General features: G+C 47.8%; 2 protein-coding genes across 4 annotated transcripts in view; one reads left to right on the top strand and one right to left on the bottom strand.

Annotated features, from left to right (window-relative positions):
* The window catches only part of GNAZ (G protein subunit alpha z), an 80,013-nt gene extending 68,294 nt beyond the window's left edge, over window positions 1-11,719 (bottom strand). Inside the window, exon 1 of one of the 2 annotated variants that reach the window (XM_087705914.1) lies at window positions 11,628-11,719. The gene's annotated coding sequence lies outside the window, so the exon portion shown is untranslated. Of the gene's footprint in view, window positions 1-1,840; window positions 2,035-11,627 lie in introns of those variants that run through there. The other variant, XM_087705913.1, reaches the window with a different exon arrangement.
* Window positions 1-24,810, top strand: part of RSPH14 (radial spoke head 14 homolog) — a 115,237-nt gene extending 90,427 nt beyond the window's left edge. The window contains exons 4-7 of one of the 2 annotated variants that reach the window (XM_087705916.1): window positions 21,348-21,573; window positions 21,744-21,880; window positions 22,896-23,113; window positions 24,673-24,810. In XM_087705916.1, coding sequence (XP_087562042.1) covers window positions 21,348-21,573; window positions 21,744-21,880; window positions 22,896-23,113; window positions 24,673-24,720 — 629 coding nt within the window. In that variant the 3' untranslated portion in view covers window positions 24,721-24,810. Of the gene's footprint in view, window positions 1-21,347; window positions 21,574-21,743; window positions 21,881-22,895; window positions 23,984-24,672 lie in introns of those variants that run through there. The other variant, XM_087705917.1, reaches the window with a different exon arrangement.
* Window positions 24,811-25,476: the final 666 nt, after the last annotated feature.

Here is a 25,476-nt window from a genome sequence, read left to right as displayed (position 1 = left end):
AGATTTGGTGGTTCTTCTCTATCCCATCTTGGTATCTCTCAGGAAAGGTATCTTTTAATTGCTCTTATATGTTATGTCAAAGTGTTCAAATTTTTAAATATAACCAGGATCATAATTTGCTTTTGGATCTCACATGGGATAAAGCATCCTGAGTGGTCTGAAGAAGCCATTGCAACCTTGGACAGATCATTTCTACTCTTTTATGTTTCAACAATTTCACATGTAACCTGAAGGATTTAAGCATGTATGCGGGATTTAAAGCTGTCATCCCTCATCATTTTCAATCAGATACATCTGCTTTATCCATAGTATATTCAGCTATAACTTCACCTAAATATTGCTGTCTGAGCCACTGCATATTTATCAGAATTCATTTCCAGTGAGGAGGCTCAAGAACTTTTCCCCCAAGTAAGCGTGCAGGGAATCACACGTTATACACGCTTACTTTATATTTGTGCCTCTGTACAATGAAAAGCATTCATCAACACAAGATGTCATTAACATGGCAAGTAAGGTAATGGTAGGGTGGTCCATGGGCCATTGCCTACCAGGCCTTTCAAATGAGTCTGAAACAAGAGACTGTGAGTGACTAACCATGAGGGTCAACTGGAGGAGGTTTTAAAATCAGATGCTATCACCAAGAGATCCTCCTCCTCCTCCTCCTCCTCCTCCTCCTCCTCCTCCTCCTCCTCCTCCTCCTCCTCCTCCTCGGGCTTCCCAACTCATCCCATGCCCTGTTTGGTGTTACTGTCAAGCCTAGGAGAGACCTGGCCTTGCCCTAATCCTTGCACTGGATTTCTCAAGAAATGCAAGCCAACATGGTTTCCTTGCCAAGCAGATGACCTCCAACTGGAGATGACCCAGAGTCTGCTCCATTTGGATTTTGGCACACAGGAGCAACCTCTGCAACACCTCAAATCATGAAGCGGGTGGGCTGCCCTTGGGCACCGGCTCTGCCTACCCACCCTATTCCTTAGGCCCTTACAAGCAGAAAGCCAGGGCCGGCATCACACAACTGCCTGGCTTTAAACGCACAGGAGTCAAGGCAGAAATGCCGGCGGAGGCTGTAAAGCAGAAGCAGCGATCGCCCTTCTCAAAAATCGGGCTGGTGTTGACAGCGGGCCCCTGGGAGCCGCTCCCTAGGCTGAGGAGCCGCCCAGCCTGGCCGATTCTCATCTGCCGGGCCGGCTTTTGCCCAGCATCATCTCTGCCTTCCTCCGCAGCTGCCCCGGGGCTCCTTCCTTCGGGGCGCTGGGAAAGGCGGCGGGGGCCGAAACTGGAAGCCCCCCCCCCCGGTCCGTTCTGCCCTGCGGAGTCGGCCGATGTCCTCTCAGCCCCGAAAACCACCCGTGGCCCCGGCCGAGGCATCGGTCGCCACGGCAGTTCCCGCCCCTTCCAGGTTGTCCCCTCCCGGCTCCCGCCGCCCGCGCCAGAGCAGGCGCCCCGCGGAGACCATCCGGGCGCACAGCCCCTGCTCGCAAAGCAGCGATCTGGCGGGCGGCACCACCGGCCGCGCTCGGGACTGACAGGACTCGGCCCCGGCGAGAAGAGCGCTGCGGCGGGGCCACCGGGCGGCAGGAGCGGCGGACGCTGCCGCAGAGGCGCAGGGAGCTGCCACCGGGCGGGCTGGGCGGGCGCGCGCTCAACGGCGGCTCTGCCGGGCTCCCCGCCGTCCCTTCCCGCAGGAGGCAGCCGCCGCCCCGCCGCTTCCGGAGAGGCGCCCGCAGCAGCAGGCACATGGTGGGGCCGGCGGGCAGCGGTGGTCTCGGCGGAGGGCGCTGCCGGGGAAAGAGCCGCTCCGGCGCCGGAGGGACAGGCAGGCAGCCGGCCCCGCACTCACCTCCTGGCGGCGGCGGGGCGGGCAGGCGATGCCGCGGCGCTTTGGCGAAGCCGGCGCTCCCATCGGCGGCGCCCCGCGACGGCCCGCAGGCGGGAGAAGCAGGAGCCGACGGCGGCTGCCCGCGCCCAGCAGGGACGGACGGGCGTCTTCCTCCTCCTCCTGCCTGCCGCTCTCCCGCTCCCTCGGCTGGCCGCTTCCCCGCAGCTGCACGGCACAGCCGGCCACGCTCCGGAGCCTCGGGCGGAGGGAGGTGGGCACGCCGCAGAGGCTCCGCGGCCTGGATTGGTCGCCCGCCGCTGGATCGGCGTCGGCACGCGCCAATGGCGCGACTCGCCGGGGAAGGGGCGGGTCCGCGGGCGCCAGAGTCCCGTTAGCCCGGCGCGGGCGCTGCGCTGCTGCCACGAAGGGCCGGGCGGCATCCGGGGGAGCTGTCCGCAATGCCTCCGTCCTCCCGGCCGGGAGCGGGGCTCCTGGAGGGCTGGGCGGTGGGCCGTGTGGCAGCCCGTCCGCGGGGCTAGACGGGGCGAGGACAGCCCCTCCGCGGGCACCGCCCGCCTCCGTCAAGGCGAGCCTGGTTTTTGCACGGCGATGGAGCTCCCGGTTCAGCCGCAGGGTCGGCTGCCCCCCGGGCAACATCAGCAGCAGTGGAGCCTCCTGGCCGCGGTCCGTCGCCGGGCTAGCCTGGGGGAAGGAGCGCCCCGAAAGGCCGAGACAGCTTCGGGGACCCGCAGTTGGCAGGAGCCGGGTTGCCTTCGCATCGGAGCCCGAAAGACCTCGGTCGTGCGGGCCAAGGCCTGTTTCTGGCGGGGCCTCCTTCGGGCTCCCTGCTCTGCCGGCCCGATCGCCTGGCCAGGCTCCCCAGAGATCCACCCCCAGCCAGGTTCTCGGGTTGGCTTGCACCCTCCAGGGTCTCCCCTTACACTCTTCCCTGGGGGGGGCGGCGCCTCAGACTTGATCGTCTGCAGGGGTTGTATTGTTTCCTGGCCAAGTTGGCTTGAGAACAGCCTCATCTGCTGCCCCAGCCAAAGTAGCCCCCTGCTCTTTGATCTCCTGTTAAACAATTCTCTCAGCAATGTGCAAATGTCTTCATTGTCCAAAACTCAGAAGAGAATGGAAGGGATGCAAGGGAGTCTAAGCATTGCGATTTAACTATAAAGAAAGGCAAGATCAGGTCCAGCAAATGAATCCGGGTACCAGACCTCTGGGCCTTGGAAAGAGGAGCCCCCACCCCCCACCCCCAGGAGAACAATGACCAGGCCCAATGCCTGTTGGGTCATTCTAAAGGACCAACGGAGGCTGCTGCTTGCAGGGAGGCAGTCAGGTGGAGGTGAAGAGTGGGAAATGCCAGGGATGCCTATATGGAGGTTTGGGAGTCTCACAGGCCAGTGGAAGGGCAAGATTCTCAAGAAGCTGACAAGGGATGCTAAAAACAACTAAATTACAGGTAGTCCTCAACTTACAACTGGTCACTTAGCAACCATTCACGGTTACAACAGAGCCTCTCAAGAGCTACTTACAACCTGATTCTGAAGTTAACAGACCTTACTTCATCATTCTCTCTTCCGTGATGGAGGTCTTCTCCAAACCTCCTCCCTGCTTCTATCCAGACAGGCTCCAATTTTGCCGTAAGACAGCAGCAAGCGATTAATTCTTAAATACAGCGCTTCGTTTTTAAATTTGTTTTAGACTTTATGATTCTGCATTTTGTCAGTTGGTTGTTGTGCTTAATGGCTGTGGACAGCATTTCACGTACAAAGGCAGAATATAAATTCAGCAAATAAATGGAATAAAGAAAATGAAACTCCTTTCGCTGGCCTTGAGGAGCAGGCATGGAGGAGAGGCCAAGCAAGGTCCTTCAACCAGTGCCTAATGGAAGCAAAGCATCTGTTGCCAGGACAAGGGGGAGAAGTCCGCTGGTTTCAGAAGGTAGCTTAGTGGAGACTAGACAACGAGGAAGAGGAGGCCGGTGGAGGGATGAAGCCACCAACAGCTGGGGTCCCTATGTAGCTTCTGGGTTCCTGGGACAAGTGGGGGCATTGGGTGAGGGTGTCACTGCGCCCTCTTGTGAATGGCCAGAGGCTCCCAGCTGGATAGTCATGGAAAGCAGGACATGGGAGCAGGACTACAGTGCAGAAAGGCAAGGCTTGCTTATCCATCCATCAAAGGTGAAGGTGCTGAGATTCTGAAGCCCCTTCTTTGCAGACATTGCTGTTGACCCCAGAGGACTGACCCTAACCTGAGCTTTTGAGAATCTACCCTGAGGTTTCCATAAGCTTTAAAAGGGCACCTTTCAAGTAGTACTTAGGGTTAAAGAAAGAATGATCAACATTCCATTCAGAACAGGATGAAAGGGGGTTTCAGCACCCACAGTAAGAGATGAAATTCTTGGAAAGGTATATTTTGGGAATGCCAGTGGACAGATGCCCTTCCTTGCATTTAATTATCCTTTGCACTTAAGTCAGGATGTGGGCTTGAGGTGTTGTTAGGTACCTAGGATGGTTTTAATCCAGTTCCTGTGAATATTCCTGTTTCAAGTGCAACAAATGTGAACTCAGCACATCTGACTAATCTCACTTGATTATTGGCCTCGTATGTTCTTTTAGCAAGTAACCATTCATAATTTAATCAGCTTCTCATCTTCTGCTAGTCATTTTTATTCTAAAACTAAACAGCCTCATAATCTTGTAAGTCTATCCCTCACACACCTCCTCCCTCTGCTTTTTAGAGACTTTTTTCCCAACTATTTCTCTTTATGATTTGAAAATGTTGGAGCGAAGGTAAACTTATCTTTGACTGTATATGCCAAGGAGAAGCCCCAGAAATGACAATGTGTTTGTGCCCGATGGTTGTCCATTGCAGCATGTTTTGCATTCTCTTTGCTGTTTGCAATGCCCATTGAGTCTTTTGCTTCCTTGCTCCCTGCCTCCCTCCCTCTTCCCTCCCTCCCTCCCTTCATTCCAGTCTGCCGGTTGGCCTTCCCATATCAGCATTAAGGCAGGCCTCCTTCCAGATGCCTAGGGCTGGTTCTACCTTTGGTAAGGTGACCAGACGTCCCGCTTTTGGCAGGACAGTCACGATTTTGCACAATTTGTCCCGTGTCCCACGGCGTTCTTAAAAAGTCCCGATTATTTTTAAAGAACAGGCGCGGGGGTGGGGGCAGGAACTTACGCGGCGCGACCAGCATCTTTGACATGTTCAGGGACCTCGCAAGACCTTTACAAAGTCCCTGGTCTTGCCCAAGATGCCAGGCCTCAAAAAGACCTGGCGTGGGGGTGGGGCCAGGAACTTATGCGGCGCGGGCGGCTTCTTTGACATGTTCGGGGACATCGCAAGGCCTTTGCAAGGTCCCCAGTCTTGCCCAAGATGCCAGGCCTCCAAAAAGAACAGGGGCAGGCACGGGAACTTACGCAGCGCAGCCAGCATCTTTGACATGTTCGGGGACCTCACAAGGCCTTTGCAAGGTCCCCGACTTGCCCAAGATGCCAGGCCTCCAAAAAGAACGGGCGCGGGGTTGGGAACTTATGTGGCGCAACCAGCGTCTTTGACATGTTTTGCGCCGGCCACGCTCGGTCCCCAAGCCGTCCTGTGCCGTGTTCTGCTGGAGCCAGACGGCAGTGGCAACAGCAGCAGGAGGAAGCCTGAGCTTGTTGAGCCACCGCGGCGAAGAGTCCCTGGAGGAGTCGAGAGCCTTGTGAGAGGGTGATTGCGAGTAACTTCCACCTGAGGGAAGGCGAGAAGGCATGGGGAGGGAGCTCGGACAGCTGCCACAAGTTTGCTGCGGGGGGGGGAGGAAGAACTATCCCCACCTCCTTTTTCTCCTGAAAGCGATGTTGCGGCAGGTGGGATCTCCGGGGCTATTATTTCCTAGCGCGGGCCAGGGACACCGAGTGGGTTGCTCGCATCGGGACTGAAGGGACTTTTTAATATTGGAGAGGGAGGTGGTTGCGGGAAATGAGTACATCGCGATGAAGCCTACCCTAAGCTTGCACAAGTTGCAGCTTCTTTGTTAGAAGAAGAAGAAGAAGGGCTTGGCTCTTGCCCTCATCTTCCTTCCTTCCTTCTCCTGTGATGATGTCCGGGCTTATGCCCACAAAGCATTTCTTCCTTCCTGTCCCCAACTGTTAAATGTGTTTGTATATTGTTTTTAATTTGGGGTGGGGGAGCTCCCAGGCAATTAAAATGTGGGTATAATTGGAATGAAACTCTGAATTGTCGAAATAAAATCCTCTGATGAACTCTAGCAAATTATGAAGACGGAGACTTGCAGGGTGCGAAAATTCCAGGTTGGCAAGACGGCAGCATACAGCAAACTCTTTTAAAGATTGCTGGTGCTTACTGGTCATTTTTAACTCAAATATAGTAAGGTCTTAACATATCGCATGAACAGCAGGTTCGCGGCAGTATTATATGCCTGTGAATTGGAATACATGACATTAAGTTTAGAATTGTTTTATTTAGTTATGCAGCTAAGTATATTTCCCACTGGCAATTTATAATGTCTTCTACAGTCATCCCATAATAAATTTGAAAGATCAGTAATGAGTATGGGTTTATATTTCTTCAAAATTGGGTGGATGGCCCTGAAGGCTTATAATTCATTAGTGAGGAAATGAACTTAATCTTTGAGCTTTAATCCTCCCTTCATTCAAAAGCTCAAAGCAATGAACTTTGAACTCCCTTCTAATTTTCCCTGCAGCAACCACCCTGCAGGGTAGGTTGGAATGAAAGAAAGTTAATGCGGGTGCTAACAGAGGCTAGAGATTCTCAAATATTTGAAGGGATACAAGTAGTGTTACCTGAGGCTCTAAATGTAAACTTTTACTAAACCAGAGAATTATGAACAATAATTCTCAATGATTCTGAATTATGAACAATAATTCTCAACAATACTGAAAAATGATATCCTAGAATGTTTTCAGATTCCTGTGGTTTTCATTAGGGACATAGTCTTTCAACAATACCATGATTTTATCCTTTATTTTAGGTTATTCTTAGCTCAGGTTTTAAGTGTTTTTAGCTTATGAATAACGGTATGCTAAAATGCTATGCCCACATTCATAGAAAATCATTAAAAATGATGTTTTCGTTATAGTGCTATTGTTTAATCACTACTTTAAAGCTTTCTTTGACGGAAATAAGATAAGAAATGGATAACAGATCCAATATACAGAGTTTTATTTTTTGGCCCTAAAAATATTGTCACTGAGGATGAGTCTAGTAGAAATTTCTTCATCATTGCTATTGGCCTCAAGTAGCAAATAATTAAACATGGTTTTTAGTGTACTTAGTTAGCCATCTGCTTTTTAACATTACATGGTATCAGTTTCAAGAATGCATGCATTCCTGAAAACTTGTAACAAACTTGTTGAAGGGCCTATGAAATATTTTCTAGTTTAATGTAGAATAAATATTCTTAATAAAAGAAAAAGTGGTTTTTATTTAATCAATTGCATTCCTTTTTATAATGACATTAATTAACTAAACTGGAAATAAATCTATGTTTTGCTAGAGTTTTAAAATTAAAAAACCTTACATTTTGTTGCTATTATTTTAATCAGAGTTTTGTCAAGTGAAATTATATAATGGTTCCTCATGTCTCTGTAATTTTCTAAGTTTCATCCAGAAGTACCACAGAATCTGGCATTTTCAGCAGAATGATGCTGATGCTAATAAAACATCCTGATTTTTGGTTAAAGGATGGAAGGAGGAAGGAAGGGGGAAGAGAGATCTAAAGAGCAGAAAGACAGAAGGTAGATAGGCAAGAGGAAGGAAGGAAGGAAGGAAGGAAGGAAGGAAGGAAGGAAGGAAGGAAGGAAGGAAGGAAGGAAGGAAGGAAGGAAGGAAGGAAGGAAGGAAAAAGAATGGAAAGGGAGGAAGGCTAGAAGGAAGAAAGAGGGAGGGAGGGAGGGAAGGAAGGTGGAAGGAAGGAAGGAAGGAAGGAAGGAAGGAAGGAAGGAAGGAAGGAAGGAAGGAAGGAAGGGGTACTTCCACTTGTAGGCCTGGAACTGAATGCAGGAGGAGTCTCTCCATAGGATCAGCTGCTCCTCTGATCATGGTCTATGAAAATGTTACTGCCTGCCTGATGCAAATTTAGACAGATGGTGCTTTGGGCTGCCCCTCAAATCCCCCCCTTTACTCCTCCCCCTGTAGAATTCAGCCCCCTGAGTTTTGCCTTTGAGGGGCATCTAAATGTCATGTGGAGGTTGAGAGGGGATTGGGGGCTTTTGTCAGCCTGTGGAGTTCTCCCCATGGACAGGATGGGATGTTGGCATGAAAGGGATCCGGGCACAATCTCTCCTGTTCCAAGTAAAGTTGCCTTTTGCAATTGGCTACCGGTAATCCTCGACTTACGACCAGGATTGATCCCCCAATTTCTGTTGCTAAGGGAGACGTTTGTTAAATGAATTTTGCCTCATTTTGCGACCTTTTATTGCCACGTTAAGTGAATCATGGTGGTTGTTAAGTCAGGAACATGGCTGTTTAGTGACCAAAGTTACAATGGCATTGAAAAAAGTGACTGATTACCATTTTCACACTTAGCAACCATTTTCACACTTAGCGACCGTTGCAGCATTCTCATGGTCACGTGATCAAAATTTTGATGTTTGGCAACAGTTACAATTTATATTTGTAAATTGTAGTTATGTTGAAATAAAAAAAAATATTACAATACTATTTTTGCGTTGTATGAAAATTTTTGTTGCTCCGTATAAAATTTTTAATCAAGCCCCCCCCCCCCCCCCCGGCCGGGTCAAAGGTGTCCCTCTTTACCAATCTGAAAATCTGGTCACCTTAACCTTTGGCCATCAGCACTTGGGCCCAGCTCTGGCAGAATCTGAGCCACCTCCTAAGCATGGAGCTCCAGGAGTTGATTTCCACCAGGAATGGTCAACCTACGGGAGATGTCTCCTGAGAAGTGTCCGCAGAGTTTCCGTGGTTGCTTCCTTCTCTTTGGGAGCAGTAGCACATACAGGGCGGGGCATAACCTTTTCCTAGGGGGTCACAGCAACACTTGTAATAACAACACAAATAATTCATACACCATTCGAAAGCCCATCAAAAACTGAGTTTATTGACACGATTTAATAGTCAGTATGACCACCATTAGCCCTTCGAACAGCATTCAAACAAGGTGGATAAGAACACAACAAATCTTCAAACAGTTCCGTTCGATTTTCCAGATTTTTCAACACAGTTTCCAAATTCATTCTCAAAGTTTCAACCGAAACAAATTTAACATTTAATAGCTCATTCAATTCAGTTTTTTATGGGCTTTAAAATGAGGTGTCGCGGAAGTTGTAAACTGCTGTCGATCTTGCTGTGACCCCCTAGGAAAAGGTTATGCCCCGCCCTCTGGAAAATCTGGAAAATCGAACGGAACTGTTTGAAGATTTGTTGTGTTCTTATCCACCTCATTTGAATGCTGTTCGAAGGGCTAATGGTGGTCATACTGACTATTAAATCGTGTCAATAAACTCAGTTTTTGATGGGCTTTCGAATGGTGTATGAATTATTTGTGTTGTTATTACAAGTGTTGCTGTGACCCCCTAGGAAAAGGTTATGCCCCGCCCTGTATAGTCCCATATTTCAGGTCGGTGTTTGGCATTATTTGCCCACCCCCTCATTTGGATATGTCAACTTTAGAAACTACCCATCTCTCTCTTAGACCAACTCTGGTCGGCGTGCAAGTAAAATATAGAAAGATAAAAGCTATATATAAATATTGCACTGATGCCTTCCACAGAGAAAGAGCACTGGTGTAGAAGCCAAGCAAAATCGGCAATAAACCACAAATGAAGATTTTACTAGGATCCAGGTGGGTGTGGATTCAGGTGTAATTGCCGGCCGAGGAATGCCGTAAAGTCCTGGCCCCATGGCCTGGGGAGGAAATGATTCAGGCTCAGTCAGGCAAGACCAAGAGGCTGAGCTTCTTTTGGGAAGTTCCATCATCCACTCTTAATGGAATCTCAGTGGGAGTTTGATTCAGGCTGAGGTCACTGCCTTTTTTTTCCTTTCCTTTTGTTCTTTGCCCTTTTTTTCTTCTCTTATTTTAAGCAATGCGTTTTTTTAAAAAAAGGAGGGGAAGCAAGATGAGTGGATGATTTTAGAGAGCTGGATAGATGTCTGCAGACCTAAGAGAAGGCAGTAACTGAAGGCAGCGGGGCCAATTGGGGAGGGGGGAGATAGGGAGCTAATGGGGCAGCAAAGAGAGGAGGAAGAGGATGGGTCGGGCTTAATGCTGAGCAGAGGTTGGGCCCATAGAAGGAGGACTCTCTTCTTCCAGGCCAAGGGCTACTGAATGCCAGGCACGTGGCAGCTCAGAAGCATCTGCGGGGGCGAGAATGACAAAATGTGACATTGTGTAGAGGACTGAGGGAATGGCCTTGAAGGGCCGGAGGAAGAGCCGCTACCAAGGCAACAGTCAGTTAAGAGGGGCTGGAGCCCCTGCCGAGAAAATAATGGGAAAAAAGGTCTCCGGCCCCTCCTTAGTTCACAAGAAGATAGAGGCACATTCAGCCTTGCAAATTATCTTGCTATGGTGATTACAATCTCTTCTCTTCTATTTTCTAGTCTAGGTCTAGTCTAATCTATTCATGCTGCCCATCACCCCAACAATGTAACTGACATTTCCTACAGTAAGAGTAATCCTGGCCTATATGGCATTGTTTTCTTAGTCTATCTTATTAGGCTGGGCCCCTTTTAATTAATTAATTAATTGGATTTTTATCCCACTTGTGTTACTTTATAAGTAACTCAAGGCAGTGAACATACCTAATGCTCCTACAAGACCAAACTAGCTGATTGTACAACTGTCGAATGTAGTAACACTGGTATCAAGGCTCTACTTACTAACTGGGGCTTACTCCCTTAATCCCATAGATCCCATATCCCAGGCAATTGAATTGTTGCCTTTGGAATCCATTTTTCTTTCCCAGGCCAATGTATAATTGTATATATACAGTAAGCATAAAATCTGCTCCATCAACCCTTAGACAAGGTAACCATTGTCCACCTGGCTGCACTTAATCTAATTCTTGTAGCTGCTGACCTAGAATGAATAATGACCATCGATCCTCTGGAATATATTGTACAGGGATTAGCTTTCAATCAGATACCAAAACTTAAATTACCTTATTCTGCAATTCTTTAAACCAAATATGCTGTCATCTTATATGTGCGAAAACTTTAAAATGTTGTTTTTGCATCATGACTGTATCTTTGAAAGTGTTCTAAGCATCTTGACTGACCCACAGTGTCCCATGTGCTGTATATTCTCTTACCATTTGCGTCTTTTCAGTTGAATCTCTAATTATGTGATCCCTGGGAAAACTCCAGCTGGCCCTCAAGGAGGGTCGTAAAAGTCAGGACGGCAGCCACAAACAACATACAGTCAAAGACCCACCGACCTGCTTTTTTCCATGTACATGTTTGTAGCCATTGTCTTGTCTTTTTTTGATCCCCACATAGACACCACAATCCCATCTGCTGTCAACAACACGTTGCTCCTGAATGTGCCCCCTCTTGCCCCGTAGCTACTGGGGCAACCTCATCTTCTCTGCTGCTGTTGCCATTAGCCCCAGAGCAGAGGTTGAAGGGCTGCCCCACTTCTTTAGTAAGCACAGGGGCCCCACCACAGAGCCTACACCCTCCCCCCCCCAATCTCCATGCAAATCACGGCAAGACTTCTTCACCCAATATGCAAATTTCATTGTTTTACGACAGATCACATCTGAGTGTAGAGTTCAGGGAGCATTTTGCTTAGAAAAGAGAAAGATAAACCACTCACCACTGCCAGGACACTGGGATAGACATGGGGAGGGCTGACAAACCAAACCTGAGACCCCAAAAATACTACAGACAGATGTTCCCCAGGACCAGGAAGAGCAGAAGACCCTCCTCCTGGAAGAGCGGGGCTGCAGGCAGGGGTTCGTCCCTGAATCCACCGGTCTTCAGCGATGTAGGTGGCCTCCCTGGCATGCAAAGCCTCTGCCCAATTTCTGCCAGCCCAGCCCCTCCTGGAACCAAGAGCGCTACCTCCCCTGATTCATGGCCTAAGAATCCCACAATTGTCTTCCTCGGTGCAGGATGAGCTTTCAAAACAGCTGCCCGATTGTTGAGCGGGGTAGCTCAAAGCAGCCACATGACTTGAATCCTGAAAATGCCCCACTGTTCTGCCAGGAGCTGCCACTGGTCCCATTTCAGCTACTGTCCTCAGCCTGCAAATCCTGGAACAGCTTCGGGTCCATGAATTGTCTTCCTTCATCTCCTGCCAGAAGATCAGCTGGGGGACCAGTCCACCTGGGGCCGGTCTGCAGCCAAGTGGCCCTGAGGGGGGTTCTGGCTGGCTTCAATGCTGGTTCGCTCGTGTGCACGCTTTGTGTGTGCGTGCATTGGATGCATGCTGCAGTTCAATTAAAATTGTTCTATGCATGCACAGAACACAAAAACAAGATGGCGGCAGCAACCAGGTAACCGGTTTGGGGGCATGGCAGGCCTGGGTTGCTGCCAGTTCCAGTGATCCCAGGCCACCAGACCACTACCAGTTGGGCTGAACCGGGCCGAACTGATAGGAAGCCACCTCTGTAGTGGCCGGTCTGAGCCTCCTCAAGAGCAGCTCCCTAACTCTGGCCCTGTTTTCTGGGCTTCCTTTGAGAAAACAGTTGGCGAAAGTCTGTTCCCCCAGATGTTGCTCCAGTGCAAGGTCTCCTTTCAACATGCCCGTTGTTTCCTTTTATTGCTTTTCAAATGAAATCTGCTTTAGTTTTGTGTTTGTCTGTTCTTTTAAAAAGCTCCATCCCCCTCTGGCTTCCCCAGGCCCGCTGGCAGAACCAGGTCTTCAGTGCCTTCCAGAAATGAGGGCCGTTTTAATCTCTGGGGGGGATGATGTTCCAGAGAGAGAGAGCCACCACGGAGAAGGCTCTTCTTCTGGGTCCCACCAGGTGTATCTCCCTCAGGGATGGGACCAGCAGCATTCCCTGCCTCCCAGCTATGATGAGTCGGGTAGATGTGACCAGCAAGAGATGGTCCCTCAGATCACCTGGTCCCCAGCCATAAAGGGCTTTAAAGGTGACAACCAGCACCTTGAATTGCAGCTGGAAGCAAATCGGCAGCCATTGCAGCTCCCGCAAGAGAGGTGATACATGTGCACACCGAGGTCTGCACAAAACCATGTGGCCAGTTGCATTTTGTACCAACTGGAGCTCCCGGATGCTCTTCAAGGGCAGCCCCCTGTAGAGCGCATATGCAATAGTCAAGGCAGGAAGTGACTAGGGCATGAGTGACAGTGAGTAGGGATTGTTGGTCCAGGAAAGGGTGTAACTGGTGCACAACCCACCGTTGTGCAAAGGCCCTCCTAGCCACAACTGCCACCTGCTCTTTGAGCAGGAGTCACAAGTCCACGAGAACCCCCAGTGCCACCCCATCCAGGACCAGAGGTGGCAATTCTCCATGAGCCAATGAACCCCAAACCCAGAGCCACTCAGCCTTGCCAGAGTTTAGTTTCGACCTGTTGCTCCCCATCCAGCCCCTAACAGCCTCCAGGCACTGCGAGAGGAAGGACATGGCATCACTTAACTCACCACAGGCCAAGATATACATAAATACAGCTGAGTATCACCAGCATATTGGTGAAATATTTTTTATTTAAGTATTGCATCATGAACATTTTATTCCTGATTTTTTAAAAACTCTAAGCCACTCTGGCAAGAATTACAACATAATTCTGCTCCATCTCATTTTTTTCTCAAGTAGAGATCTGTGGCTTGCTTGGGCTTCTCATTGCTCTGAAAAAAGAACAGTTTGTGGGTTTGTTGACAAATACACAGATTGAATAACTTGCAACAGAAGTTAACCTAAGCACCTTCACATCCATTTCCAAGATATTTTCTCCCCTTCAATGTTTTTTTGTTGAAGAAGCCAGATCTCCGTTCAGCTGTTTGTCTCTGGAAGTAAAACTTGCAGATTAACTTTTGCTCCTTTTCACAAAAGGTCAGAGGCCTGGCCTACATCCAAAAGAGTTAGGTAGTGTGGAATCACCATAATTAATCCGCTCACATTAAATGGGAAAGTCTTCAAAACATTGTCAGCCAGCTGGAATATTCTTATATTTTCCTGGCACTGTTTCCATCTTTCTAGGATCTTTGAGCTCTACGGAAGAGCAGCACAAGATCCAAAAGCATAAATGTTATTAGCAGGATCCCCTGCATTCCGTGTAGCCTTTGAGAGGATCACTTTTGTCAACTACTTAATTGTCATTTGATCTACCAGTTGTTCATCATCATATAACTTCAACCAATTTAATGTAAGAGCTGGAAAAATGTCTCAGGGAATAATTTATTATATGTGGTTATACAGAAAGTTTGAACATCCTTGCATTGATTGAATGGAGAAATCTCCTGAAAATTAAATCACAAGCTGTATATCTAATTAAGTCCCGCAGCCTTAACAAGAAATATGTTCAAAGCCAAGTCTATACAAACCAGCATAAATAGTATCAAGGAATATGAACTGATTTAATCAAAAAAAGGCTTACCCTTTTGTCCAAATTCCTAAAGTTTATTACAGAATTCAGTTCCAAAACACCTTTTTGAAAGAGCCCCCAATATTTTTCTTGCTAATCAACTATGAGAATAACTGAGCTGTCAGATTTTTCCTCCAGCATCCGGAAGTGGGGTTTGCCCTCTTGTGAATTCAGGTTTTCCCTCCACCTATTAGATTCGTCCTCAACAATGTTAGTGACTTCCCCGATGCTTTAACTTCCTGCTTGGTAAATACAGGACCATAATAATCGTCTGGAAGGCATCTGATTAGTCTATTCAGGACACTGAATCCTGAGTTTTAATTTTCCTGTTTGGAAGTTAGTCACGCCTCATTAGAAACCCAAAACTTCAAATAGCTGGCAGGAGGTAGACCTGACCACACTGTGAGATCTCAAAGAATCTCCCTAGATGTCCTCAGGACCTGGCTATATTTGAGCCACAAACAAGAGGTCAACCTATTGATAGAACAACAAGCAATGGATGGAAACTAATCAAGAAGAGAACCAATCTACAAATGAGAAATTTCCTGACAATCAGAACAATTAATTAATGGAACGGCTTGTCTTCAGAAGTAGTGGGTGCTCCACAGAGGTGGGTTCCTACCAGTTCGCACCTATTCGGTAGAACCGGTTCGTCACATCTACCGAACCAGTTAGAAGAGTTTTGACCAGTGGACCCGGAAAGCAGGCCACACCTACAGAAGAGGTTCCAAATTTTTTTGAAACCCACCACTGGTGCTCCATCACTGGAGGTTTTCAAGAAAAGACTGGACAGCCATTTGTCCAGGATGGTATAAGGTCTCCTATTTGAACGGGGTTGGACTAGAAGACCTCCAAGGTACCTTCCAACTCTGTTATTTTGTTATTTGGAATGCATTTTGGGCAACCATTATCCCCTTCGGCAGTCTGTTCCGTTCTTTTTAAAAAAAATCTTTTTATTAAACATTCTTGAAAAAAATCCACAAACTTTTACAAGTGTTTAGTTCCCACCTCCCCCCGCAACCCCCCCCAACCTTCCCCCTCCCCCCGGCTTCCCAGAACCAATACAGGGTATAAATCTTTAGCAAAGAGAATCTAAGGTACAGTTTAAGAAAAAAAACCCAAAAAGGTGGTGCACAATGTATTTCCATTGAACTCTAGCTCCTCCTTGCTGGACTAACTCTAGATAATTTATAATTCCTGATCTCTAATCATAAGCCATCTGGAGTTTCTTAATCCCGTATATGTTTTGAGTATAATCAATCCATCTTTTCCACTCCAGTTTGTATCTCTCGTTTGAATGGTCCTTAAGATATGCAGATATCTTGGCCATCTCGGCTAGGTTTCTTACTTTCAATGTCCATTCTTGAATAGTAGGCAAATCTTCCTTCTTCCAGTATTGCGCCACCAACAATCTAGCTGCAGTTGTTAAATGCAATATCAGATTAGTCTCTACAACTATACAATCAGTAATTATGCCTAATAAAAATAACTGAGGGGTAAACTTTATCCTTTTTTTAAGGACATTTTGCATAATCCACCATATTTTAATCCAAAATGCTTTAATCTTTTTGCAAGTCCACCATATATGAAAATATGTAGCATCCGTACACTCACATCTCCAGCATTTAGATTGTAAGTTCAGATACATAGAAGCCATTTTTTTAGGATCAAAATGCCATCTGTAAAACATCTTATAAAAATTTTCTCTCAAATTTTGGGCCTGTGTAAACTTTACATTTCTCACCCATATCTTTTCCCATGTATCCAGCATTATTGGTTCTTCAACATTTTGAGCCCATTTAATCATGCAGTCTTTAACTAGTTCTGTTTCCGAGTCAATTTCTATTAGTACATTATATAATCTCTTTATATGCATTGGACTTTGATCTCTAATTTGTTTAAGTAAATTATCCTCGACTTGCATAAAGCCAATTTTTGATCTATTTTCCATCTAGCCTGTAACTGCGCGTATTGAAACCATGTTTGAATTATTTTTTCCTTTTTTAGTACATCCAAGGGTTTCAGTTGTAGTACACCTCTTTCTACAGTAAGAAGCTATCTATAAGTAGTTGCATCCTGTTTTTGTACTATATTCATATTTTCTATTGCATGTCTAGGAATAGCCCACATAGGTATCTTATCATTTAATTTGTATTGATATTTTTTCCAAACCCGCAGTAGAGCATTCTTTAAAATGTGACTTTTAAAATTCTTATCCACTTTTTTGTTGTATAGCAAATAAGCATGCCAGCCATATACCAAATCATACCCTTCAATATTAAGTATTCTATCATCTGTTAAATTAATGCAGTCACTAATTGTAGACAGAACTACTGCATCATAATATAGTTTTAAATTGGGTAATTTCAAGCCTCCTCTTTCATGCACATCCTGCATTATTTTTAGTTTTACTCTCGGCAGCCTGTTCCATTCTTGGACAGTTGACCATTCTTCTTGAAACCCAACTGAAGTCTTCCTCGTAATTTAATCCCCATGATCTCTGGAACAATACAGAACAATTCTGCCTCTTTGTCTACATTACTCTACAGCCCTTTCTTGGACAATGATCACATTCCCCTACAGTCTTCTCCAAGCTTTCCCAACCACTCCTGACCCCATCAGTATTTTCTTGTGAACTTGCTTCCCCTCCAGTCCCAAAATGCGGTGCAGGGAATCTTCTACTTATGAGTCAACTTACAAGAACATACAGGCAATCCTCGACCTATGACTACATTTGGGACCAGAATTTTCATTGCTAAGTAAGGAGGTTGTGACAGAGTCATGCCTGATTTTACAACTTTTTATGTGATGGTTGTTAAGTGAATCATACTGTTCCTAAGTGAATTGGGCTTCTCCCTTAGATTTCACTTGTGAGAAGCTTTTTGGGGAGTTTGCAGGGTCATGTAACCTTGGGAGGATGCAATCATGGCGGCCTGAAGCAAAGGCCGGAATTTTCGTCACGTGACTGTGGGGATGCTGAGTTGGTTGTAAGTAGGAGGCCAGGTCTTAAATCATTTTTTTAAGTGCCATTGTAACGTGGAATGATTGCCAAATGAAAGGTTGTAAGTCGAGGACTTCTTGTATTAACTTGTCTCCTGATCAAGAGACCTTAACTGGATTGAGTCCTGGTTTGTTTGTCCACGTGATCATATGGGGTCTCTCCCATCCCTTCTTGGGCTATTGCAGGGGTCTCCAACTTTGGCAATTTTACAACTTGTGGACTTCAACCCCAGAATTCCTCATCCAGCCCTGGTCGGAGACCCTTGGCTTATTGACTAGGGCCAAGCATGAAGGTGAATGGTCTCATTTAGTTCAGGCATGTGCCAGCCTCCCTGGTATTCCCTTGGCAAGAGACTTTGTCCTGGGGGGCATTTCTGTAAGGATCCCCAACTCCTGAGGGCTTTTTGTGGGGGCTTCATGTAAGTATTTCAAGCAGGAAAGGACAAAATACTCCCTGAAGGAATTTCATGGGAGAAGGTGAAGAGGCTGAGTAGGAGTTTCCCAGGATGTTTCTAGGGTGGCCTCAAATGCTGCCCTGCATGATTTCTGAGCAGCCCATCCATCAAGATGACTCACTGAGGTTCAGAAGCTCTGAACAGGATTTGTCTTGGTAACATCCAGCTCCATCCTCAAAGTCTACCTGCCTCTTTCATGACAATGAAAACCGCTGCAAACATCTCCAGAATTGCAGCTTGGGGCAAGTGTGTCGAATTGTTGATTAGAAGGTCACCTCTCCTTCTCAGAGACCTCCCAGAGGGGAGCTTGAAAGCAGAAAGAAGCCACTATTTTGACCAATAGTGCAAATATTTCCTTAGGATAAAAAAAGAAATCACACGAAGCACCATTTTTATAGCACTGTCTGTATGTTCTTCCCTGGGCTCTCGTCATAAGTGATGAATGCCATTCCCCTCCATGGTAAGGACAGCAGAGTAGGAAGATAAATGCCAGGTCTGTAGTTCACAAGGCTCCCCTCGTCCGGGACTTAATTATAGACGAGAGGGCAGACCTGGCATGTATTACTGAAACCTGGCTGGGCCCGGAGGGAGGAGTCCCCCTCGTAGAGATGTGCCCAGAAGGATTTCAGGTGTTTCATCAGCCGAGAGCCCAGAGAAGGGGTGGGGGTGTGGCTATTGTTATCCGGGAGTCTTTAGTACCTCGTAGGATCCCTGCTCCGGAGCTTGTCGGGTGTGAGTCCCTACTGGTGAAGTTGGACCTCAAGGGTCAAGTGGGTTTGTGTTAACGTACCTGCCTCCCAACAGCGTTGCAGCAGCCCTCCCCTCGCTCCTCGAGTCGGTAGCCGAGCTAGCAATTGAGTTCCCCAGGCTTATGGTCCTGGGGGATTTCAATCTGCCTTCGCTCGGTGAACACTCTGATGGGGCGCAGGAGCTCATGGCTTCCATGACAGCCATGGGCTTGACCCAGGTAATCCGGGGCCCAACTCACTCAGCGGGTCACACGCTCGACCTCGTATTCCTCTCGGAGCAGTGGAGTTATGATCTTGGTCTGAGGGGTAATGAGATCATACCCCTGTCGTGGTCAGACCACTGCCTACTGAGGCTTGACTTTCGGAGGCCAAACCCCCACTGTAGGGAGGAGGAACCGACCAGGTGGTTCCGCCCCAGGCAACTTATGGACCCCTTGAGGTTCCAGACGGAGCTTGGGGTTATTCCTGATACTCTCGCCCACAGTCCGGTGGAGACTCTGGTTGCTGCCTGGAATTCGGCAGCGTCGGAGTCTCTTGACCGGATTGCGCCACTACGGCCGCTCCGAGGCAGTGGATCCGGAGGCCTCCTTGGTTTACCGAGGAGCTCCGGGAGAGGAAGCGCCGGAGGAGACGCCTAGAGCACCTGTGGTGGTCCGATAAATCCGAATCGAACCGAGCACTCTTAACAACTTGCACCAAGGAGTACATCAGGGCACTGAGGACAGCAAAAAGATCATATATTGCCACCTTGGTTGCGTCCGCTGAGTCCCGCCCAGCCGCCCTGTTTAGGATAACCCGCTCCCTCCTAAATAGGAGGGATACGGGGGACCCCTTGCAGGGTAGGGCTGAGGATTATGTCCAGTTCTTAGCGGACAAAGTTGCTCGGTTTCGGTCGGATTTGGACTCCACCTTTGCAGATCCAGCCAAGGCACAAGAGGATAAATTGGCAGACCACCCCTGGGTTGAGTTCCAGGATGTTGCCCCTGGGGATGTGGACAAGGCCATGAGAGCTGTGAGTGCCTCCACCTGCGTATTGGACCCGTGTCCCTCCTGGCTGGTTGCCAACAGCAGTGAGGTGACACGAGGCTGGATCCAGGCGGTCGTTACCGCCTCCCTTCGGGAGGGGCACTTCCCCTCCGCACTTAAAGCGGCGGTGGTGAGACCCCTCCTGAAGAAACCATCTTTGGATCCAGCATTCTCAACAATTACCGTCCTGTCTCCAACCTCCCCTTTGTTGGGAAGGTTGTTGAGAAGGTGGTGGCCTTCCAGCTTCAACGGTCCTTGGAGGAAGCTAGTTACCTTGACCCTTTCCAGTCCGGCTTCAGACCTGGTTACAGCACAGAAACCGCTTTGGTCGCATTGACCGATGATCTCTGGAGAGCCAGGGATGGAGGCCATGCATCCATCCTGGTTCTCCTTGACCTCTCGGCGGCTTTCGATACCATCGACCATGGTATCCTTCTGCGACGACTGCGGGAGGTGGGGGTGGGAGGCACTGTTTTGCAGTGGTTCTCCTCCTACCTCTTGGACAGGTCGCAGTCGGTGTTGGTTGGGGGGCAGAGATCGACCCCTAGGCCCCTAACACATGGGGTGCCGCAGGGTTCGGTCTTATCCCCCCTACTATTTAACATCTACATGAAACCGCTGGGCGAGATCATTCGGAGGCACGGGATAAGATACCACCAATACACGGACGATACCCAGCTGTATCTGTCCACCCCGTGCCAACTCAATGAAGCGGTGGACGTGATGAACCGGGGTCTTGAGGCCGTTCGGGACTGGATGAGGGCTAACAAACTGGTACTCAACCCGGATAAGACCGAGTGGCTGTTGTGTTTCCCTCCCAATAATTTGGCTAGTATTCCATCACTCAGGCTGGGGGGCCAAATTTTACACCCCTCAGACAGGGTTCGCAACTTGGGAGTCCTCCTGGACCCACAGCTGACTTTTGACCATCACTTGTCAGCTGTGACCAGGGGGGCATTTGCCCAGGTTCGCCTGGTGCGCCAGTTGCGACCCTACCTGAACCAGGAGGCCCTCACAACAGTCACTCGAGCCCTTGTGACCTCTAGGCTGGAATACTGCAACGTGCTCTACATGGGGCTGCCCTTGAAGAGCATCCGGCGACTTCAGCTAGTCCATAATGCAGCCGCGCGAGTGATTGTGGGTGCCCCACGGTTCGCCCACATAACACCTATCCTCCGCGAGCTGCGCTGGCTACCTGTTGATCTCCGGGTGCGCTTCAAGGTGCTACTTACCACCCATAAAGCCCTCCATGGTAGTGGATCTGAGTACTTGAGAGACCGCCTCCTGCCAATTACCTCCTCACCTATTAGATCATACAGATTAGGCCTCCTCCGAGTTCCATCCGCCAGTCAGTGTCGACTGGCAACTACGCGGAGGAGAGCCTTTTCAGTAGTAGCTCCGACCCTTTGGAACGATCTCCCCGTGGAGATTCGTACCCTCACCACCATCCAGACCTTTCGCACAGCCCTCAAGATCTGGCTATCCCGTCAGGCCTGGGGATAAAGATTGTAATCCGTCCCCACCCGAATGATGAATGAATGTTGTGTTCTATTTTAATTTATGTATTGTTTATGTCTTATTGTTTTGTATTCCCCTCCCTATAAATTGTAAGCCGCCCTGAGTCCCCTCAGGGAAAAGGGCGGCCTATAAATAAATTTTTTTAAAAAAAGAGAATCCCTAAGGCCACCCCTGCGCTCGAATTTCCTCTTTTCTGCTGGACAGGTGAGGGAAGGTTAAGTTGCCCTTTGTTCTTGCAGTGGCCGTTGGGATAGTGGAGAGCGGTTTGGTTTCATCGCTGGTGCAGAAGCTGAAGACCGAGAAGGAGGACATCCAAGAGCTCATCCTGGACACCCTCACAGGCTGCCTGCGAGTTGAAGCCTTCGAGGCCTTGGCTACAGGATCTGTTGCTATCTTGAAGGAGAAGCTGCGGGATCCCTCACGGGCCATCAGGTGCAAGGCTGCCCAGGTCCTCATGGCCATCAGGTGAGGCATACCAATATATGGCACACCTCAGAGGTGCAGAGGGCAGAGGAGCTCCAGGGTAGCTCCGTGTCTGCCAAGAGTGGTTTCCCTCTGGCCTAGTTGACTGGTCAGAAGGGCAAGGCAAGCAGACCAGCCTCAGCTGACCCAAAGGGATGGTTTTCCCACTTCAGCGTCCCATTGGAGGGGAAGAACATGGTCTTCAAAGAAAACGTCTTTCCGGACCTGGTCACCCTGCTGGAAGATGAGGATGCGGAGGTGCGAGCCAACGCTGCCGGGGCCATCATGAATTCGGCAGTGACCACCCAAGGTGAGTGTGGCCATGGGGCTCAGCCCGTTCTCTGTGGGAGAGAAGGGGGGGCTCCCAGGGACACAGCCGGGCAAGCCCCCGGGCTGCACTTAAGGTGTTTCCTTCTCATCATTTTTAGTAGAGATTTTATTTACAATAGCAAAAACAAGTATAACTTAAACTCAGGAAAAAATAAATAAATAAAAAGTCCAAGGAAACATAAAAACAGATAGAGGAGTGATTTCTAATTTATCACAATTAAAAACAATTAAATGTAGTATAATTATAATTATAATTGAAAATATAAAAACTAATATAAACCAAAGAAAGAGAAAAAGGTGGAGGAAAGGAAAAAAGAAAAATAGAAAAAAAAGAATTTAGAAAAGAAAAAAAAGTTTATAAAAGTTAATTAAGTATGAACAATTTTAGTAATTTTTCACCTCCTCTTAAATTATAACAAATGCTCTCTTCTTCCCATATCCCATCTCTTTACATAAATCTATAAAGCATCATCATTTCAGTCCTGATGTCAATTCCATTATGTGTTACCAAAAATGACATATCTATTTTATTCTTGATCAAATAAACCAACTTTATATTCACTCTCCTCATGAGGAGCAACTGCCAGAGCACATGTGGGCCATCTCCTCTCCTTATCCAGATGGGTTCCAAAGAACTGATCTATTGCCAGTTCTTTGGTCTTTCCTCCACTCATTGTCTCTATTTGAGACATGTCTACTTCGCTATGCCTCCAGCAGAAGTCTCTGGGCTGCGCTTATTATCCTGGGAAGAGGGAAAGGCTCAAGTATGTTTAGAGAAGCAGGACTGGGATTTCCTCTTTCCCCTTAATTTCAGGATAATTTTTCACCTAAATAAAACCTATTCAGCAGTTTTTACTAAAACCCTGGGTTGTGCCAAGGGGGCCAGGAGGCCCACTCAGACCTTCTGGCTGCAGCTGCTTCCATCTCACCTCTTGGTTTACCACTCACTGCTGGCCTCATCTGTTCATTCCCTGCTATGTTTTTCTCCGTTTCAGGGAAATATGCTGCTATTAATGCAGAAGCCATCGAGTATCTTCTGCCTTTGATCCACGATGACAAGAGCAAAGTCCGCCTCTATGCTATCAAGGCCCTGACCATGTTGTCAGAAGCCCCAGAAGGCCGCACGACTCTGCTGAAGCACGTGCCGGAATTCCGGAAGCAGCTGAAGGATTCCAGTGAGACCGTGCAGAGAGCAGCCCAGATCGCCATACAGGTCATTGAATGGAAACCTTAGGAAGCCCTCTTGGCAACTGACAATAGCCCTGGGACTGTAGGGAGCCATTTTGTGTGAGGGATAGCTGGCTGAAAGAGAACAGGCAGCTCCCTGGTGAAGGGTCTAGTCTCATTCAGGGGGAAGGAAGAGGGGAGCAGAATGAGAACAGCCTTTAAAGCCCTGAATGGTACAGGGCCAGGTGACCTGATCAACCATCTCCTCCCACTGGGTCACATCCCTCCTACTCAGATTGGCAGAGAGGACCCACTTCAGATCCTGTCAGAACTCCAACTGAAAGGTGGGATTCAAAAGAAGAGCCTTCCCTCTGGAACCTCCTGCCTTTCCCCACCCTCCCTCCTGGCTCTGCTGGTTGACTTGGGGTCCAAAGGGGAGGGGGCTGCTGGATTGATGGCAGAATCCACCTCCCCCCTTGCTCTCTGCCCTCCCCCCCCCGTCCATCTTTTTCATTAGCATATTGATGTGTTCCCATTGTGTTCTTTTTCTTTATTTTATTGTTCTCTTTACTTCTGATCTGTTTACACTCTTTTCATTTCTTCCTTTTTATTGTTGTAAGCCACCTAAGGTAGCCCCTCAGTGAGATAGCTGGCAAATAAATGTATTTAACTAAATTTATTTATTAATTTATTTATTAAATAAATAAATACATTGGGGAATGCAGAGATATCACCAACAGGCCAATCCTGCTGATGTGACAGGATCCTGGCCTTGTGTCTTCAGGAGAAATGACTATTGTCCTCTACAACAATTGCAAGAATGATATATGCCTCAAGTCCATATTGATGGGCTCTCTTCTCCTGGAAGAGACGGCCTAAAGGCAAGATGCAAATCTGCCCTGCTCCAAATTCACCAAGACAGCTAAAGAATGCTTGGAAAAGAGACAGGAAGCCTGTCAAGAAGAAGTCTTGTTCTCTGGACCTTCACGACAGATCCCATATCAGAGGGTACTGCCCCCTCGGTTCTGATGGGGTGGATGGAAGAACAGGTGGTAGAGATTGGAGATATCTATCAAGAGGGACGGAGGCAGGAGTCTGTTGGTCCAATAGCATGTAAGGAGGGACGGGCTGACCTAAGGAAAATGTGTGGGAAGCATGGGATGGGATGACAGATGATAAGACAACCATCTGTCCTAATTGATCCATGAAGGAATAAATGATGATGATTTAAGGATACTATAAAGGATTATGAAACACTGGCAGGGGCATAAAAGAGCTGGGACAGAGGTGGGATTTTCTTCACTCTGACCAATATAATTGTTGAAATAATTTGCTTCAACAAATAAGAGAGATGGCCCAGGAAGAAAGAGAATACTGGAAAGGAGGAGCAGGCTGTGCAGATGTTCCTGGTGGGAAGGGGTCGGGTTCTTCATTAAAGTGAAGCATTTCTGAGAAGAGGCCCTGGCAAGAGACGAGCTGCGTGGCATTTGTGTCACTTGTTTCTAAGTGAGATTCTACCGCAATCTATCTTGGCGCCAGTGTTATTCAACACTTTTATTAATGACCTGTACAAAAGGATTGATGGGCTGCTAATCAAATCTGCAGGTGACACGGAATTGGGAGATCTACCCAACACTCACGATGACAGAATGAAATTGCAGTTCATTTTGAACAGGCTGGAAGACTAGACTGAAAAGTGCCAGAGGGAGAAGTGCAGGGGAGAAAAAGGTAGGACACAGACCAGATTTATACCCTGGAAACACCTGAGGAGGACGTAGCCTAGCTGGCATTATGATACACCTACTAGGAAGACTCAGGTGATCTGGCTTGAATCAGAAGAAGCTGCTTCAAAGGGGAGGATTTCCTTCTGTTCTGTGCTGGTGAGACACTGCTGGAGTGATTGATTATAAACACAACCACAATTCCACTTAGCAACCGCTTTACTTAATGTCTGAGTTGCCCGTCCCAGTTATGGTCACAAACTAAGGGCTATCAGTATTTGCCATCAATTCAGCATCAACTTTTAATGATCACATATATGGACCTTCTTCAAGATAACCTATCCCCAACCTAGGCCTTGAGATCTACAAAGGTGCATGTATTGCTCCCACAATCCATCTGCCTCACTGCTGATCGTCTTCTTCTTCTTCATCTGTCCTCAGGGTTGTAGACTTCAAGAAGGCTTCATCTCACATAACATGCCTTCATTGCTACTTTACCTGAGCTACTGTGTGGCACTCTGTTTGGCTGCTGATTGCTTTTATGCTAATGGTCGATCCCAAAGGATAGAGGCTATCCACTATTTCAGTGTCTCATCCATTGTGAGGCTTGTTTACAGTATGTTTAATTTTAATTCCATTTTTCTTTTTCAATACATATTCAGGATATAACAGATGGAGTACTGTGTAT

The sequence above is a fragment of the Thamnophis sirtalis genome, unplaced genomic scaffold (genome assembly GCF_051295495.1).
Source record: "Thamnophis sirtalis isolate CommonGarterSnake01/CBP01778 unplaced genomic scaffold, rThaSir2_p1.2 scaffold_2, whole genome shotgun sequence".
Classification (NCBI taxonomy): domain Eukaryota; kingdom Metazoa; phylum Chordata; class Lepidosauria; order Squamata; family Natricidae; genus Thamnophis; species Thamnophis sirtalis.
Note: the sequence above shows the minus strand (reverse complement) of the source record. Positions and strands in the feature narration are given on the sequence as shown.